The sequence below is a fragment of the Schistocerca americana genome, chromosome 4, assembly GCF_021461395.2.
Source record: "Schistocerca americana isolate TAMUIC-IGC-003095 chromosome 4, iqSchAmer2.1, whole genome shotgun sequence".
Classification (NCBI taxonomy): Eukaryota; Metazoa; Arthropoda; class Insecta; order Orthoptera; family Acrididae; genus Schistocerca; species Schistocerca americana.
This window is the reverse complement of record NC_060122.1, coordinates 242,512,516-242,532,918: the sequence shown is the minus strand read 5'-3', so window position 1 is coordinate 242,532,918 and position 20,403 is coordinate 242,512,516. Positions and strand designations below refer to the sequence as shown.

The 20,403-nt window shown below is 38.5% G+C and overlaps 1 protein-coding gene across 11 annotated transcripts in view; it reads left to right on the top strand.

Annotated features, from left to right (window-relative positions):
• The window catches only part of LOC124612907 (MKRN2 opposite strand protein), a 155,213-nt gene that overhangs the window by 100,644 nt on the left and 34,166 nt on the right, over positions 1 to 20,403 (top strand). For 8 of the 11 annotated variants that reach the window (XM_047141388.1, XM_047141384.1, XM_047141389.1 and 5 more), the window contains one exon: positions 2,764 to 2,928. In XM_047141388.1, coding sequence (XP_046997344.1) covers positions 2,798 to 2,928 — 131 coding nt within the window. In that variant the 5' untranslated portion in view covers positions 2,764 to 2,797. The remainder of the gene's footprint in view (positions 1 to 2,763; positions 2,929 to 20,403) is intronic. The other 3 variants (XM_047141391.1, XM_047141393.1, XM_047141392.1) reach the window with 1 other exon arrangement.

The following is a 20,403-nucleotide window of genomic DNA, read 5'->3' as shown; positions in this document are numbered from 1 at the left end:
TCCAGGTTGGCAGAGTTCATGAACTATTTTGTTATGACGGTGAACACAACTAAACATTAAATTTAAGTGAAACAAAATACATTGGTATGCAAGAGCATTCTTCCTCCATCTGTTTGTAATTTTGTTTCCAGCTCATGTGATTTTTCAAGCTTTAAGTAATTATATTTTGAAGCTTGTATGATTTTGCACATGAAGCTTTATGTAATTAATTTAGTCAGTCATGAATACTACTAGTCTGCATTGTATCAGACAACAGAAAACTAATATGTGATACTGCCTCAACTTTTTATGCTGATTTGAAATCTGTTTTCAATTTTTTCGTGTCACATACAGTATTGCTGCAATTTGACTTCAAAAATGTATTGGTATGCCAGTAGGTTATATGTATTGTTGCAGGGAAGTTCCTCAATGCGGCCCTGTATACCTGTAGGCTGTTGCACTTATTAATGCTATCTGATACTGTGTGACCTTGAAAGTGTTGTTTATCTCACAGGCTTGCATTACCACTGCTATATTGCAATTCTACTGCATATTTAAGACAGTATTAATATAACAGTTCACCTGTTGTTTGTAGTTACTACAGTGTCAACACACAAGTGTGTGAACACTTGTGGAAATTATACAGCTCCTGTGCAGAGAATGGTTATCACAGACTTCATGAAAAAAGCTTACCATGCTTATTTTAAAATGAAACTTGATAACCAGTAGAAGGGTTTGACAGTTTGCCGCTGTTGTGCTGACAGGTTAAGATTGTGGACAAAAGGAAAGAAAACATGAATGCCGTTTGTGATTACTTCTGCTTAGTTAATGTTCAGGAGTGCAATTTGAAAAATAAGAAACAAATTGTGCATCCAGTCATTGATTTAACCATTAGGCCAGTTGCACATGGAGAAGAACTGATTGCTCCTCTTCCTCCATCTGTTCTAGAGAATGCATGAGGAGATGATGAAAATGAAGTTGATGCCATTACCAAAGACGATAATGATATCTACCAGCCTGAATGCAACTTCATTGCACAACTCAAACATTGTTTATTGCACACCTGTTATCATCTCATATCAGATTTGAATTTGCCTAAGGAATCTGCACAGCTAAGTGGCTCCCGGTTAAAAAGTAAGAATTCTCTGGAACCAGGAACGCACTACCCAAGATAGAGACCTTGGGTTACTGCAATAATATAAATAAGTTAATGCAGTTCTGTGACGTTGAACATGATCCTACTCTATGGAGACTTTTTCTAGATTCATCAACCAGGAGGCTGAAAGTGTGTTACTGCATAATGGGATTGAGTATATGTCCATTCCTGTGGCCCGTTCAGTTCAAGTGAAAGCTATGTATGAGAATGTGAAGATACTCTTAACAAGTACCCAACATGAGGAACACAAATGACTTATCTGCAGTGACTTCAAAGTTATTGGAATACTGTTAGCACAGCGAGCCAAGTTTACAAAAGTACCTTGCTGCATATGCAAAGGGAATAGTTGAGCAAGGCAAAGACATTGGAGTGTGAAAGTTTGGCCAGAGTGGAGAAATTTTGTGCTTGGAACTAAAAACATTCTGCACGAGCTGCTTGTGGGGGAGGGGGATCCTTGTTTCCACCACTACACGTAAAACTGGGCTTGATAAAGCTATTTCTAAAGGCTCTACTACAGGATGGGCCCTGCATCTAGTGCCTTTCCAAGAAATTTTCCTTTGTCACACAAGACAAGTTGAAATCTGAAATTTTTGTTGATCCTTAAATAAAGAAATTGATGATTTAGATAAGACAATGATGAAGAGGGAAAAAGACGCATGGATCACCTTCCGATCTGTTACTAAGAACTTTCTTAAGAATAACATAGTCACAAATACAAGGCCATTGCTGAAAAGCTGTTGCAAAATTTCAAGAAGATGGGTTGTAACATGAGTGTGAAAGTTTGCTTTCTACACTCGCATATTGACTACTTTCTGGAAAATTTGGGACATTATAGTGAAGAGCAGGGTAAACATTTTCACCAAGAAATTACGGCGATGGAGTTGAGGTGCCAGGGGAACTGGCATGCAACTATGATGGCCGACTACTGTTGGATGTTGAAGAATGACACTCATCATATGCAAGGATCTGAAAGGAAGTTCGAGAAAAGAAAGTTTAAAAATTAATGGAACACTGTTGACTTCTTGTTTTTATACTAGATAGTCGTGGAGATTAAAAAATCACCTTGTGTGAAATAGTGTTGAATATATTTGGGGTTCAGAAGTTAAAATCATCAAACTATTACCTCTTAATTTGTGTAAAAACCTGATGTGACAGACAAAAATTGACGTCATTTCTAGAATCCGCATAAAAAATTGATTCAAGAACACCTACTTTCTACAAATCATCTGACAAAAAGTTTTAAAATGCAGACTAGTGTAATTGTTTGCACCAAATTCAGTGTACAGGGAATGTCAAATATCCCTCAAAAAGCAGATTAGTTTGAGAAAGGCATTTCTATTTCATTTTTGCCGGAATATCTATAACATTGTAATAAAAATCAGGTAATGTGCACATATTTTCTCTGTACATTTTGTTGTGTTGTAATGTTAGTGTTGAACTACAATTTAATGCTACATACACCCATTAGAATATTGACACTGTAGTTCTGTGCCTTTGCTGTCTTTAACAAACAGAGAGAGAAAATCTGTCCTCTCTCCCTGTGTATTATTTCTTATGTGTGAAGATTATTTGCATTTTCAAACTTGTGTAATACACATTTGAGATATATCTATGGCTGTTCTTTTCAGGTAGGGACAAGTTGTGACTGTAAGTCTGTGATTCATGGATACTGACCCTGGTATTATTTGTTTTCAACACTGTGATTCTAAAGTATTTTGTTTCGAATTACCAGAAAAATGTCCTGTGTGTCTAAGTCCTATGGCAAATACTGTACTTCCTCTTCCTCCACTCAGGTAAGAGATATTATCAGCATACATTAAATAATTTTCTTGCTTTTACTTAATTTTTGTCTGTATTGACCCATTTAGTAAGCTTGAGACACCTAATGTGTTAGACTGCAACATCATTAATACAGAAAATAAATATTCACCTCTGTCTTCTTTGTTTTAAACTTTGAAATTTTCCATGTAGTTGTGGTCTTGCCTTATCAAATTTCATTCTTTTCATGTGGCAAATATTTTAGAAATTATGGTGTCTTCAATAGGACATACAAACAATTTTCCAGTGGCATATATGAATGTTAATGACGAGGGTTGGAACCTTAATAGTGGCAACTATCTACTTACAATTTATACAAAATAGATACAAGCTTCAAAGTTTTACTGTCCTTCAGAGTCGTTACTGGCATTGTGTATAACCTGTTACCACTGATGTAAAAGTTGTAGGATACCCTTAGCAGCATCAGTTGTGTTGATAGTTTGAGAGGAGCAATCTGTTGCAGACAGATCTCTGCAACAGTTCTGAAGCGGATGACACCAAGTGCTTCCGTCATATTAGGACACAAATTGAAGTCCAGGGAATGTACTGGGTAATACAATACTTCCCAGCCCCATCAATCGAACAAATAAGTCACAGCTCGTGCCATGTGTATCTGAGCATTGTCCTGCAAAATGATGGGCAAGTCCTACAGAAAGTTTTGTCTCTTCTTTCTCTAAACTGATCGCAGGCTATGTTCAAAAAATGAACAGCTTAGAGAAAGAAGTGGCAACATTTCGTGTGTGACATTCTCATCATTTTGCAGGACAATGTTTATCCATGTAGAAAAATCATTGGTATAGCTCACTTAGGATACGGTGACCGATGCGCAATGACCAGTTTTTGTCCAAAGTGCTGGGCGAGTTCATTCATTTGTTTGGAAGGGTAGGCCGATAAGCATCTTCCACCTTTTGGCTAAGCATCTTCCACCTTTCGGCTGGTCAGCAATGACAGAATTGAGGCGCACACCATGCGATCTTTCTCAAATGATTTTATTGAAACTATACGTAAAAAAATCAATGTTGCTTTATTTATTATAGCTACATATATCAGGTTCATGCTGCTGTGCCCATCATTTCGTTAATGACCATAGTTATTGTGATATTTACGTGAAAAGTAAGACAATGCGCGAAATTTGGAAAAGTGTTAAGTGAAAAATAGAGTTTGCTATGATTTTGCATTTGTTGTTGTGTATGAATTTTAGCTAACATATTGAATTTTTCTTTAGACTTGGGTAGAAGTATGTATCTGTCACCAACATTGAGAAAATTGGTCTGATATAACACACTCATTTGTGGTCAAACCATGCCAGAGATAAAGACAGAGTGAAATATCCACAACACTCCTCATATTTCATAAGCAGTTTGAGATATCGAAATGAGATTTTGAAAAATGATAGCATTCAAAGAGGAGAGAATTTTACCATATCATTATTATGTAATACTTCATTATCTGCTGTGTTATTCCAATCACTACAGACTTTTTCTATGAAAGAATGTAGTTATTTAAGGCCATCGATAGCTGGTGAAATAAGAAATGCTATTGGTTTTGGAACAACATTTACTATGTAATCAAAAGTATACAGACACCCCCAAAACATACGTTTTTCATATTAGGTGCATTGTGCTGCCACCTCCTGCCAGGTACTCCATATCAGCGACCTCAGTAGTCATTACACATCGTGAGAGAGCAGAAAGGGGCGCTCCGCGAAACTCACGGACTTTGAACATTGTCAGGTGATTGGGTGTCACTTGTGTCATGCGTCTGTATCCGAGAATATCCCTAGGTCCACTGTTTCAGATGTGATAGTGAAGTGGAAACGTGAAGGGACACATACAGCACCAAAGCGTACAGGCCGACATCGTCTGTTGACTCACAGAGACCGCCAACAGTTGAAGAGGGTCATAATGTGTAATAGGCAGACATCTATCCAGACCATCACACAGGAATTCCAAACTGCATCAGGATCCACTGCAAGTACTATGACAGTTAGGCAAAAAGTCAGGAAACTTAGATTTCATGGTCGAGAGGCTGCTCATAAGCCACACATCATGTCGGTAAATGTCAAAATATGCCTCGCTTGGTGTAAGGAGCATAAACATTAAGACAATTGAACAGTGGAAAAACGTTGTGTGGAGTGCTAAATCGTGGTACACAATGTGACAGTCCAATGGCCGGGTGTGTGTATGGCGAATGACCGGTGAATGTCATCTACCAGCATGTGTAGTGCCAACAGTAAAATTCAGAGGCAGTGGTGTTACAGTGTGGCCGTGTTTTTTGTGGAGAGCGCTTGCACTCCTTGTTGTTTTGCATGGCACTATCGCAGCAAAGGCCTACATTGATATTTTAAGTACTGTCTTGCTTCCCACTGTTGAAAAGCAATTCGGGGATGGCAGTTACATCTTTCAACACGATTGAGCACCTGTTCATAATGTACGGCCTGTGGCGGAGTGGTTACACGACAATAACATCCCTGTAATGGACTGACCTGCACAGAGTCCTGACGTGAATCCTATAGAATACCTTTGGGATGTTTTGGAATGCCGACATTGTGCCAGGCCTCACCGACTGACATCATTATCACTCCTCAATGCAGCACTCTGTGAAGAATTGGCTACCATTCCCCAAGAAACCTTCCAGCATCTGATTGGACATATGCCTGCAAGAGTGGAAGCTGTCATCAAGGCTAAGGGTGGGCCAAGGCGATATTGAATTCCAGCATTACCGATGGAGTGCCCACGAACTTGTAAGTCATTTTCAGCCAGGTGTCCGGATACTTTTGATCACATAGTGTATATGAAAGCATTACATGTTTTTGCTTTCTCATAAGCTACTGAGTACTTTTTCTCAGTTCCTCACTTAATAAACTGCTTTTTCAGAATTCTCTCGCAGTTATGTCTGCGCAATATGTTAGTGAGGTGAGACAGTGTGAACTCCACTAAATTTTGGCAAAAGAAGCAAATTTTGACATAGCAGCCCTAGAAATGTGTAGACTTTACTCAAAATTCACCATTCATGACATTCCTCTGAAAGTTACAGTTGGTTAACAAGCCAGACGAAAATAAATTGCTGCATATTCAGAGGAATTCCTATTAGATACCGACGAAAGCAGAGGTGACAATAGATCTTTTTGAATGGTCACCATGCAAGTATGGGCGTGGAGGGGCCCCACTTAATATTTACAAAAGATGTAAGCGTAGGCTATAGTTTAGAATGGCACCTCCACTCCAGCACACGGCATTTCCCCTACAGTACTCTTGAGTGCCCCCCTCCCCTCCCCCTTGCCCACCACCACTGCTGCTCTCCCCATGCTTCCCCAGATAACTGTGCATCTAGCATCCAAGGCATTTGGCGCCCACTATAGTTGTGGCTTTGCTGAAAGAATTCCTCCTTGTATCAAATGTGAAGTGTAGGCAACAAAACAAGAACTGTCTAACAAACTCTTTGCACTTCAGATAATCTTTGAGCTTAGAGTCTCTAATCTGTTGAAGTAGTAAGAACAGACAGTTGAAAAATTACCAGATCAGATGAAGGGTAGAGTGCAAACACAGTCCACATGGGGTATCCTAGCAATTTTAACAGTCACCTGTGAACAATTAAACCAAGTACAAGGGGTTACTAAAAAAAACTGGAATTATTTTTTAAAAGCTATATATTTTCAAATTGTTTTCAAAACAACTTTATCCACTTCAAAATACTCTGCATTACAACTGCATTCCACCAGTGCTTCCCCTGTTCAAAACATTTTTTGGTCATCTTTACAAATGGTTGACAGCTCCTCCCTAGTTTTTTTCTTGACTTCTTCAATTTTGTCAAATCAGTGACCTTCTATGCCCATTTTCATATGTTGAAATGAGAAAAAGTCCCATTGAGCTAGGTCAGGCAAGTCAGGTGTGTGGGGCAGCAGAACCATGTCATTTTTAGCCAAAAAGTGCCTAACATAGATGGCTGTGCGCGCAGGTGCATTGGTTGGGAGAACCAGTCTCCAGTCCACCACAAATTGCGTCTTTTTGAAGAACACTGTTGCGCAGTCTAATCTCTGACAGTCGGTCAATTGCCCATTGGTGCTCTGTGAGCATAAGCTCTCAAATTTTTGCAATATTTTTGTCGGTTCAGATAGTTGATGGATGTCCAAAATGAGATTTGTCGTCAGGCGACGTGTCACAATTTTTAAATCAAGCAAACTACTCATACAGCTGAGGTTTTCCCAAAGCATGATCTTGATAAGCTTTTTCAACGTTAAAACAGTTTCGGGAGCATTTTTACCAAGTAGAAAACAACATTTCACTGCTGTGCATTGTTCACTTAAGCTTGTCATCATAAGAAACGAAACAAGAACAAAACAGTGCTAGCAAAAACAATCACTGTAGATGAACAGAACAAGGTAGGTTGGCAACATAGGCAGCACTAAACTGACAGTGAGCTGTGGCAGAAATGAGTACTACACAAGCTCTGCCTACAGCAATGTTGTTCTGATTTTTTTTGGATACCCTCTCTTATATATGAGGGTGAGCACCAGATAGATTTAAGATTACTTGAGATTTAAATTGAAAATGTTCAGATGCAAGTACTGATCTTGCCCAAGGCAGATGATAACAGCGTGGAGGGTATCTGTCTGTGATGGATCTGATTGGGGATCGGTGCTCGTGATGAAGGCTTCCATAAAAATGAGGTATCTATTAATGAGGAAGGTGGGAAGACGGTATCTGGATATATACGAAAGAAAAACCTTTGACATTTAAATGAACTGAGTTGTCAAATCTGCACATTTATGATAGCTGAATAAATATTAAACAAATAACTTGATAATTTAATTGGATAGATGAAAAACCTACTTGCTAAGTGGTGACAGAACACACACGCAAAAGACAGTTGTAATTGGCAAGCTTTTGGAGCTAGTGGCTTCTTCTTCAGGCAGAGGGGTTGAAGGGAAAGAAAGAGTGGTGAAGCAAAAGGACTGGAGAAGTCTAGGAAAAGGGGTGGGTATTGGGAAGTCACCCAGAACAGCGGCTGAGGGGAGACTTACTGCATCAGACGAGATTTGAAAACCTAAGAGCTTAAAGCTGAAAGTTGGTGTTTATGTAAGACAGAGATTACTGCTTAAACATCATTCATGAGTTAATGAGAGTGAAAAGCTAGGTTCGTTGTACGTAATGGAGGTGGGAGGGGGGCGGTGAAAAATAAACAGTTAAGACAATCATAGATGTAGAAAACTAAAATGGAGTGCAGAAAAGAGTAGTTACTGTGGAAAAATGCTGAGACGGAAGAAATTAACGTAAATTAAGGCCAGGTGGGTGGCGAGAACCAAGGACATGTTGTAGCGCTAGTTCCCACATGCAGAGTTCTGAGAAACTTGTGTCTGGGGGAAGAATCCAGATGTCGCGTGTGGTGAAACAGGCACTGAGATCACAGTTTTCATGATGTAGAGCATCCTCTGCAACTGTATATTGCGTTTCGCCAGTATACACCCTCTGCCTGTGCCCATTCATCCTAATTGATAATTTGGTGGTAGTCATGCCAATGTAAAAGGCCGAACAGTGTTTACATAAATTCTGGTATATGACATGTGTCGCTTCATATGTGGCTCTCCCTTTGATAGTATATGTTTTGCCAGTTACAGGACTGCTATAGGTGGTGGTAGGAGGATGCAAAGGGCAAGTCTTGCAGTGGAGATGGTCACAGGGGTAAGAGCCATAGGGTAGGGAGATGCGTGCAGAAGGAGAATAGGGTCTGACAAGAATATTGTGTAGATGGTAGGGCAGCGAAAAGCCGTTCTAGGTGTGGTGGGCAAAGTCTCAGACAGCATGAATCTCAATTCAGGGAATGATTTTAGGAAGTCATGGCCCTGTCGAAGTAGCTGATTAATAGATTCCAGACCAGGATAATACTGAGTCACCAGTGGTGTGCTCCAAAGTTGTTTTTTGGAGGGATCAGGAGTACCAGGATTGGATGTGATGGCCCAGGAAATCTGATTTTGAACTTGGTGGGTTAACTACGTACAGTGAAGGCTGAGGTGGGAATGGTGGTATATTGCTGTAAAGAGTCTGCATCAGAAAAAATATGTTTGCCTCAGTTGCCGAGGCTTTGTGAGGCAGTGTATTTGACATGGAAATGTTGGCAACTGTCAAAATGTAAATACTGTTCTTTGTTGGTAGGTTTAATGTGGACAGGAGTGTTTAGCTGGCCTTTGGTGAGGATGAGATCAACGTCGAGGAAAGTGGCATGGGATTCAGAATAAGACCATGTGAAATTTAATTGGGAGAAAGTATTCAGAGATTTCAGGTCAGCCTCAGCATCAGTTCATATGATACAGATGTCATCAGTGTATCTAAACCAAACCAGGGGCTGAAGACTTATGGATCCCAGGAAAGCCCTCTCCAAGTGACCATGAAAAGATTGCCATAGGAAGGGGACGTCCTGGTTCTCATGGCCGTACTCCTGATATGTTTGTTTGTCTGCCCCTCAAACATGAAGTAGTTTTTGGTAAGTATAAAGTTGATTAAGGTAAGAAGGAAGGATGCCATGGGTCTGGAATCAGGTGGGAGCTGACCGAGGAAATGTTCAGCAGCAGACAGACCACATACGTGGGGGATGTTGGTGTAGAAGGAGGTATCATCAATGGTGACAAGCAAGGTGTGTGGTGGGAGTGGGATGGCACAGATTTCAGGCAGTATAGGATATGGTTGGTTTGGTACCTTTGATACAAGAGGAGTCTTTGTACTGTGGGTTGCAGGTGCTGATTAACTAACGCAGCAACTATAGGATGGCCAGGATGCTTGGGTTTGTGGATCTTAGAAAAATGGTAAAAGGTGGGGGTGTGTGGTTTGGGGTGAAAAGTTCAATGGCTTGAGGTGTTCGTCCTTGTGAGGGGCCTGAGGTTTTAAAGGAGGGACTGCAGGTCAGTTTGAACCACAGGGATGGGATCTTGATGGCAGACGCTGTATGTAGAGGTGTCAGACAGCGGGCGTATATCTTCACTAACATACTCCTTTCGGTCAAATACTACAGTGGTAGAGCCTTTGTCTGCTGGGAGGATAATGATGGAGTCATCAGTTTTTGGGGAATATAGAACCTGGAGTTCTGCAGAGGACAGTTTTGGGTCATGTTGTAGGGACCTGACGAAAGGCTGTGAACCAATGCTGGATGTGAGGAATTCTTGGTAGGCTAATAGGGGATGATTTTGAGGTAGTGGTGGTGGATCAAGTTGGGATCGTGGCCTGAACTGTTCAAGACAGGGTTCAGTATCAGGTGTACTGTTGGAAAGGTTTTGGGATTGCGTTGCAAGGTGATATTTCCAATTGGTATTACATGTGAAAGAAAGTAGGTTCTTCACCAAAGCAGCATGATCAAATGTAGGTTTAGGGATGAAAGTGAGACCCTCGGATAATACAGATAATTCAGGAGTGGAGAGTACTTTAGATGAGAGACTAAGGGCACTGTACTGTTGTGACTGGGTCTTATGATTATGAGTTATTCTTGGTGTGGGAGGCATCAGTGAAGGCTGTGGAATGTTAAGGAGGTTGGCCAACCTCGGTTTGTAGGAAAGAAGTAGTGGTTGATGGTGTGACTGTTTAGGGAACTGTAGAAGGACAGGAAGGGAAACACCACTGTTCAGTTAGTTTAGGAGAAGGTGGGATAGCTTTTTGAGGTGAAGTGTTTAGGAGAAGGTGGGATAGCTTTTTGAGGTGAAGTCTGGCATGCTGTTGCAGTTTGAAGTTGGCTTGGCAGATGATACCATCCGAGGAAACATGAGGGGCAGGTAACTGCAGGATTTTGTAGAAAGAGAGAAGTCTGGTGGAGTCGAAATTGGCTGATGAGACATATAGATCACAGATTAGCTGGTAAGAGCAAGAGATTGCTGTATTTGAAGCTGTAAAAGAGCCTGGTGTAGAGTAGGATTACATCCAGAAACAGAGACGATCAATGTAAGGCCTTTCGGAGTCACTCTGTGGGACAAGCAGGTTTCATGAAACAGAATGTGAGATCTTAGTTTTGTAGCATGTTTTCAAAAAGAACAAATGTAATATGAGATATGATTCATCATAGTTTGAAGAGTTAGAAATCATGGAAGTGACAATAAATAAATAAATAAATAAAAGCTGAGGGTGGGAAAGATAGAAAAACAGAAGAAAAATGAGGAAAAAAATTGGAAAAATCAGAAAGAAAATCCATACAAAAACATTAATAAGACATAATGAGTAGGAGGTCTATATGATATGATATGAAAAAAATGTTATATTAAAAGAAAAAAAGAAGAAAGTCGTGAAAACAGACAGAATTTTAAAAACCGGGTAAACAGAAAGCAAAAGTCATAGGAGAATATGTAGACTACTTAGCCTGGCAATTAAAGTGACGTAATAGACGGCAATAAAAGTCAATCAGAGCAGTTTGCTGAAAAACAATTTCACAAAAACGTGAAAGAATTATGTATAAACAAGATAAGTGGATGATGAGAAAAAAAATAGCTGCCAAATTTGAGAATAGATTGGTGAAAGATGATCGGTAGAAGGCCATACAGTGTAATGAACCAAATTCGTAGATAACAATGGAATTGTGTTATATGTATATAAAAATAGAGCCATATATGAGCACAGATATCACTACTAGAAAAGATAAGGGGCAATGTGTTGTTTAATCTTGGTGTTACAGATAAATAAACGAACAGATTAGCATATAAGGTAGAAAACAGACAACAATTTAAACAAGACAGACGACAACAAAGACTGACAAGAGGCTTACATAAGAAGGAATGATGGCCACATGGGCTAATACATCAACAAAAACAACCAGTTTTTGACAAAATAATTTAATTGGGTACATATGCATCTGTTGTACAATGGATAGCAGTCGGACGTAAATGGAAATTTGCAAGGGAATACGTAAGCATGTGCTCTGTTAAAAATATCACGTTTATTCAAGAAGAACAGCTGAACAGACTAATAAGCTAAACAACTTATAAATGGGTGATGTTTGCTGTTCTTCGCAACACTCTCGTCTGTTACAAAATTACATTTACAACTGCATCTTGGATATCCCAACACGATTTATCATTAACTATGGAAGAGTCAGACGAATCTTTTAGTGGCGACATTCACACACATATACTCGTATATACTAGATACTCAGGGCAAATATAAGAATATAGAAAAACTTCGCCAGTAAGCACATGGTTGGCAAACGGTCATTCCCTCGTCTGGAGTGCACGAAGCAAGTGAACAAGAGTGCATTGATAAGAATAACCTGTTAATAGTTGCACCACAGAAGAAATTCTGAAGCTAATTTGGAAGTTTTACCCTGAGAATCAGTAACTGTGACATGTAATGATTCTCACAATTCGTGGACACGTGATCGTCACAAACAAAAATTGTGCATAAAATGAGTAGTAAAATTCAGAATAGCTGACCAAATTGGACAGGATACATTACTATGAGTCATGATCTGCTAACTTACAGCTCTCAGATCTGTACGTAACACATGCTGAGACAACAAGGACATGTGGAAACTAGATTCCGAACCGATCTGTTCTATTATCCTAGACCTGTGAGATCACCTACAAACTAAATCAGACTGAACTGAGAAAATACAGCACAAGTTCACATGTTTGAACAGAAGTAGAGCAGAACAGCGGCTTGCACGCCTGAGCAAGTGCAACTGGTTATAATGTCAAAATCAACCAGAAAAATTCCATATACTACTCAACGAGCAGTGAGCAATGAGAGCAAGATGTTAATTTTGACTGGAACTGAAATCTACAAAAATAAGATAATGAATTAACTATGAATAGGCATACTCACACTTAGTCAGTGTCACCTGTCTCACATCTCCCAGACCAGACTGCCGAGCAAACTCTTTCGGAGCCCACACATTCCATTCCTCTGGAAGTGCCCAGAGAGCTCCCAATTGAGTGGTGCCAACCTGTACAAGAGCTTCATCCAAGGCCAACAGAAACCTCTTTGCTGCCTGGTATGTATTTTATAGGATTGGCTATTCTGACACAGAAGCAGGCTACTTTTAGTCCCACAGATCTAGATACTGAAATTTATGTTGTACACTCTCATACATGCTTTTCATTCATCAGGTGAGAGGAGGAGATGATGTCTATACTGACATATTGCACGTAGCTACATTGAATATGCCTGTGGGGCTCCAGTAATTACCAAAAATCTTAGTAAAATGAAGATAGTATACCGTACAGCCACTATACACACACTCAGCTTCTATTGGTTGTTTTTTTAATGTAGTTTACAGTTTGCATCCACAATTGTGGTACCAGAGGTGGGTACATTAGGTTAAATGTTAAGCAAAATGATGAAGAGGTTCATGTAAAGATCTTTCAAGCCTACATGTTAAAAATCAGGATAATGGTGTACATTTAGTGAGTTATATAACTGAGTGAAGATAAAGGATATCGCTACCCGAAGATCTAGTGGATGACACTGTCAGAAGATACCACATTCAGTTCAAGCACTGTGATACTGTCAACTTATTCTGCATTATTATTCAGGAAAGGAAATAGCAGACTCTAAGAAGTGGAAAAATAGTTACAGTGAAAACATGACTTCAGTCAGTGCACGAACTATTCTAATTTACCAACTAATGGCGAATTTTATACATTACATTACAAATTATTGTGTGTCAGTTTTCTAGGGCCACTCCTAAAGTGTCAGTTCATGCATCAGTTTGTAGGATGTATTAAAAACCCAAGACAATGTCTAAAAATTCTAGAACAACCTATTCAATTTTGTGGACAGATAAACAAAATACATGTGTTCACATTTCCATCTGAACTTTTTCATTTACATGTAATTATCATTGTCATGCTATATTTAACATAAATCAGATACATGTAGCACTTTACTCTATGAAGGGCATCTGTTTAAACAGCGAAATCATGATTTACTGCAAGTTTTAATGTGCACATATTTTTGTGTTAATATTAAACTGTGTACATGTTTTGCATATTTAATGTAATTTGGATGCTGTTAAGTACACCAGTAAACCAGTGTTTATGCACATAAACACTGGTTGCGATATTTCATTAGCTTAATTTTTGTGCAGTTTTTTTCCCCTTAGATTGGAAAGAGATATTACATGCAATTGTAAAGTTTTACAGGTTGATATTTGTATGCTGAAGTGTATATGACAATGCACATTTACTTAAAAAAAAAGAAATCATTGATGATGTAAGAAAAATATAGCACAATGTTCCTTGTATTACTTTGTGTTGACTGCAATGATGAACGCTATGAAAACTAGAGTTATTGTTAAGTAGTGTTCAACTTAAGTAGTATGTTCATTTTAAGTGTTTTCATAAAGTTCTTTTTTGAATTATTGCATTACACCTTTTATAGTTTGGGTGTTAAATATTCCAGTGGGTGCCTAACCAGGTTAGTTAGTTAGCTGGTTGCGTGTTCCATTTATCAGTTGCACAGTACAGTAGCCGTTATGATGTGGAACGTATATGTGTATATATACAGGGTGGTCCATTGATAGTGACCGGGCCAAATATCTCACGAAATAAGCATCAAACGAAAAAACTACAAAGAACGAAACTCGTCTGGCTTGAAGGAGGAAACCAGATGGCGCTATGGTTGGCCCGCTAGATGGCGCTGCCATAGGTCAAACGGATATCAACTGCATTTTTTTTTAATAGGAACCCCTATTTTTTTATTACATATTCGTGTACTATGTGAAGAAATATGAATGTTTTAGTTTGACCACTTTTTTCGCTTTGTGATAGATGGCGCTGTAATAGTCACAAACATATGGCTCACAGCTTTAGATGAACAGTTGGTAACAGATAGGTTTTTTAAATTAAAATACAGAACGTAGGTACGTTTGAACATTTTATTTCGGTTGTTCCAATGTGATACATGTACCTTTGTGAGCTTATCATTTCTGAGAACGCATTCTGTTACAGCATGATTATCTGTAAATACCGCATTAATGTAATAAGTGCTCAAAATGATGTCCGTCAACCTCAATGCATTTGGCAATAAGTGTAACGACATTCCTCTCAACAGCGAGTAGTTTGCCTTCCGTAATGTTCGCACGTGCATTGACAATGCCATCTGGTTTACAATACAGAGTTAAAGATTAATATTTTTATTATTTACGCCATTCCCTTAAATGGCACAAAATGCATATACTATATTTATAGATTTATTTATTTTTATTCAAGAATTTATCTATGGCATAGAAGGAGTTGTCAAGGAGATATGATTTCAATTTATTTTTGAAGCTATTACTGCTGTCTGTTGGACATTTTATTTCATCTGGTAATTTGTCAAAAATTTTTATAGCAGCATATTTTACCGCTTTCTGTGCCAAAAATAGGTTGCATAAAGGATAGTGTAAGTCTTTCTTTTTCTGGTATTATAATCATGAATTTCACTGTTGTTTTTAAACTGGTCCATGTTGTTGAGAACAAATTTCATTAGTGAGTAAATGTACTGTGAGGCTGTTGTAAGAATTCCCAATCTTTTAAAAAGATGCCTACAAAATGTGCGACTATGAACCCCACACATTATTCTAACCACTTTCTTTTCAGCAGTGAATACTTTTTGTCTAAATGTTGAGTTACCCCAAAATATTATTCCGTATGGCATCAGAGAGTGAAAGTATGTTAGTTTACTAATTTCTATATCCTCAAAATTGGCAATTATTCTGATTGCAAAAGTTGCTGAACCTAGTTCCTTTAGAAGATCCAAAATATGAATTTCCCAATTAAGATTCTCATCTGTATGTACATCCAAAAACTTAGTATGTTCTACCCTGTCTACTGATTTCTGTTGAAGTGTTATATTTAGTATGCTCTACCCTGTTGACTGGCTTCTGTTGATGTGTTATATTTATTGAAGGAACTGTACTTTTTGCAGCAGAAAATTGACTGTACTGTGTTTTTCAGAGTTTAGAGCAAGCCCATTTGCAGAAAACCAATTAAAGACTTTTCCAAAGACCTTATTTGTATCATATTCAATTGGAGTTTCTTTTTCTGGATTAATAATGATTAATAATTGTATCATCAGCAAACAGTGTCAGTTCAGCTTCCTGTTTCAGATAGGAAGGGAGGTCATTAAAATATGTCAAGAACGGAAGGGAACCCATGATTGAACCCTGTGGAGTACCTAACGTAATTTCACCCCAGTTAGATGAAGCGGCAAACTTATTTAAATCACTTGACCCATATAAGGAAACTTTTTGGTTCCTGTTCTGTAGGTATGACTTAAACCACTAATATGCTATTCCATTTATACCATAGAATCCTAATTTCTGTAACATAATGTCATGGTTCACACAATCAAATGCTTTGGACAAGTCACAGAAAATTCCTATTGGTGACATTTTACTATTTAAAGACCCTATTATGTGGACAGTGAAACTGTATATTGCTGTCTCAGTGAAACAGCATTTTTGAAATCCGAACTGTGATTTACTAAGTATCCCGTTACTGTTGAGATGGCTAACCACTCTCGAGTACATTACTCTCCCGAAGATTTTTGAAAATGCTGTAAGTAAGGATACTGGCCGATAATTATTGACATCTGTGGTGTCCCCCTTTTTGTAGAGAGGCCTGACAATGGCATATTTTAACTTCTCTGGGAAAATACCTTGAGTTAGTGATGCATTACGTATGTGACTCAGAACATCAGCTTTAATTGCTCCATATTGTTTTAATATCTTATTAGAGATGTCATCTTCTCCAACAGAACATTTATTTTTCAAAGATTTAATAATTTTACTTATTTCACAACAGGTTCTCAGGGGAAAGTTAATTTGACTAAATTTTTTCAAAACAGACTCTTCCATGTACTACCTGCCTTTTTCTTTTGAACTGTTATCACCAATTTTTTCTCCTACACTTAAGTAATCATTGTGAAATACATTAGCTACTTGTGTACTGTTGGTTAGTATGGTCTCGTTCTGTTTAATAGGAATAGTACCTACCCGAGTGCTTACTTTTCCTGTCTCCCTCCTAACAACATTCCATATTGATTTGATTTTATTGCCGGAGTTGTTAATTTCTTCTCTAACATAAATATTTTTCGATTTCCTTACAACATTTTTTCAGTACGTTACAATAATTTTAATAGTGTAAAACTACTTCTGGATCTTTACTACCTCTTGCTGTCTCATACATTTTTCTTTTCTTTTCTGAGGGCACTTTAATACCTGTAGTAATCTGAGGTTTCTTTGAAAAGTGTGTGGCGTTACATTTAGTAATTTTCTTTGGGAAACAATTTTCAAAAAGGGACATAAATTTGTTGTTGTTGGTGTGGCCTTCAGACCAGAGACTGGTTTGATGAAGCTCCCCATGCTACTCTCTCCTGTGCAAGCTTCTTCATCTCCAGTACAGAATGTGTTTAGTGTATTTAACTCTTGGTCTCCCTCTACGATTTTTACCCTCCACGCTGCCCTCCAATACTAAATTGGTGATCCCTTGATGCCTCAGAATATGCCCTATCAACCGATCCCTTCTTCTAGTCAAGTTGTGCCACAAATTTCTCTTCTCTCCAATTCTATTCAATACCTCCTAATTAGTTATGTGGTTTACCCATCTAATCTTCAGCATTCTTTTAGAGCACCACATTTCGAAAGCTTCAGTTCTCTTCTTGTCTAAACTATTTATCGTCTACATCACACTTTCATACATGGCTACACTCCATACAAATACTTTCAGAAATGACTTCCTGACACGTAAATCTATACTCGATGTTAACAAATTTCTCTTCTTCAGAATAGCTTCCCTTGCCATTGCCAGTCTACATTTTATATCCTCTCTACTTCGACCATCATCAGTTATTTTGCTCCCTAAATAGCAAAACTCATTTACTACTTTAGGTGTCTCATTTCCTATTCTAATTCCCGCAGCATCACCCGATTTAATTCAACTACATTCCATTATCCTCATTTTGCTTTTGTTGATGTTCATCTTATATCCTCCTTTCAAGATACTGTCCATTCTGTTCAGCTGCTCTTCCAGGTCCTTTGCTGTCTCTGACAGAATTACAATGTCATTGGTGAACCTCAAAGTTTTTATTTCTTCTCCATGGATTTTAATTCCTACTCCAAATTTTTCTTTTGTTTCCTTTACTGCTTGCTCAATATACAGATTGAATAACATTGGGGATAGGCTACAACCCTGTCTCACTCCCTTCCCAACCACTGCTTCCCTTTCATGCCCCTCGACTCTTATAACTGCCATCTGGTTTCTGTACAAACTGTAAATAGCCTTTCGCTCCGTGTATTTTACCCCTGCCACCTTTAGAATTTGAAAGAGAGTATTCCAGTCAACATTGTCAAAAGCTTTCTCCAAGTCTACAAATGCTAGAAACGTAGGTTTGCCTTTCCTTAATCTATTTTCTAAGATAAGTCATAGGGTCAGTATTGCCTCACGTGTTCCAACACTTCTACGGAATCCAAACTGATCTTCCCCGAGGTCGGCTTTCACAAGTTTTCCATTCGTCTGTAAAGAATTTGCATTAGTATTTTGCAATCGTGGCTTATTAAACTGATAGTTCGGTAATTTTCACATCTGTCAACACCTGCTTTCTTGGGGATTGGAATTATTATATTCTTCATGAAGTCTTAGGGTATTTCGCCTGTCTCATATGGAATGTTGTCTACTCCCGGGGCCTTGTTTCGACTTAGGTCTTCCAGTGCTCTGTCAAACTCTTCACGCTGTATCATATCTTCTGTTTCATCTTCATCTACATTCTCTTCCATTTCTATAATATTGTCCTCAATAACATCGCCCTTGTACAGACCCTCTATATACTCCTTCCACATTTCTGCTTTCTCTTCTTTGCTTAGAACTGGGTTTCTATCTGAGTTCTTGATATTCATGCAAGTGGTTCTCTTTTCTCCTAAGGTCTCTTTAATTTTCCTGGAGGCAGTATCTATCTTACCCCTAGCGATATGCGCCTCTACATCATTACATTTGTCCTCTAGCCATCCCTGCTTAGCCATTTTGCACTTCCTGTCGATCTCATTTTTGGGATGTTTGTGTTCCTTTTTGCCTGCTTCATTTACTGCATTTTTGAATTTTCTCCTTTCATCAATTAAATTCAGTATCTCTTCTGTTACCCAAGGATTTCTATTAGCCCTCATCTTTTTACTTACTTGATCCTCTGCTGCCTTCACTAGGTACTTCATCCCACAGAGCTACCCATTCTTCTTCTACTGTATTTCTTTCCCCCATTCCTGTCAATCATTCCCTAATGCTCTCCCTGAAGCTCTCTACAACCTCTGGTTCTTCAGTTTATCCAGGTCCCATCTCCTCGAATTCCCACCTTTTTGCAGTTTCTTCAGTTTTAATCTGCAGTTCATTATCAATAGATTGTGGTCAGAGTCCACATCTGCCCCTGGAAATGTCTTACAATTTAAAACCTGATTCCTGAATCTCTGTCTTACCATTATATAATCTATCTGAGACCTTCATAAATTTATCAAGAAATATGTTGCATTTATCATTAGCGTTTGGCTCATTATATACATCTCTCCAATTAACATTTCTTAAGCTTTCTCTGAAGTGCTTTATAGATACCGGGTTGAGCGACCTCACACTTGAGTAAGTTTTCCGAACTGTACTCCGTGTTAGGTTTTGTATGTTAATCAGTTGTGCATCATGGTCTGACAATCCATTTACCACAGGGAAAGCATGTGTTTGTTTTACATCCTCTTTCTGTACAAATACATTATCTATTAGGGTGCTACTGTCCTGAGCTATACATGTAGGGAAATTGATCAGTGATTCTAAGTTATATGTTGTTAATAACACTTCTAGTTCACTTTTCCTATCAGAATTACTTAGAAAGTTTGCATTGAAACCACCACAGATAAATAACTTCTTCTTTTTGTCTGACAGACAACATAATAGGGAGTCAAACTTTTTCATGTGAACAGCTCCCAGTCTCCTAATGGTGACCTGTACACTGTTGCTGATGTCAATACTACATTATCTAGCTTAAGTTCACATGCACAAGCCTCAAAGTGCTGATCAACACAAAATTTGCTTACTTCTACAATTTTGCATTTATACCCTTGTTTTATGGAAATGGCAACTCCTTTACCCATCCTAGATCTACACATGTGTAATATGCTAAATTATACCCACTTATACTGGCACTATACATGCCCACAGTTACATGGTGTTCAGACAGACAGAGTATATCAATCTCATTCTTATTTTTGAGATCATCTAAACACACTAATAGCTCATCTACTTTATTTTTTATTCCCCTGATATTTTGATGAATTAAATTGATACTGCCCTTAGCTTTACCCCTATTTACTGTACATGAAGTTTCTTTTGTTCCATTTATCTTGATTGTCACCTGCCTGGACCCATTAACCACAGGGATCACCCCTTGTGTGACTGTGGACCCCCTTACAGTTTCTGCTAATAGAGAAGCTAACTTATTTTTCCCCATCCTATTCAGGTGCAGGCCATG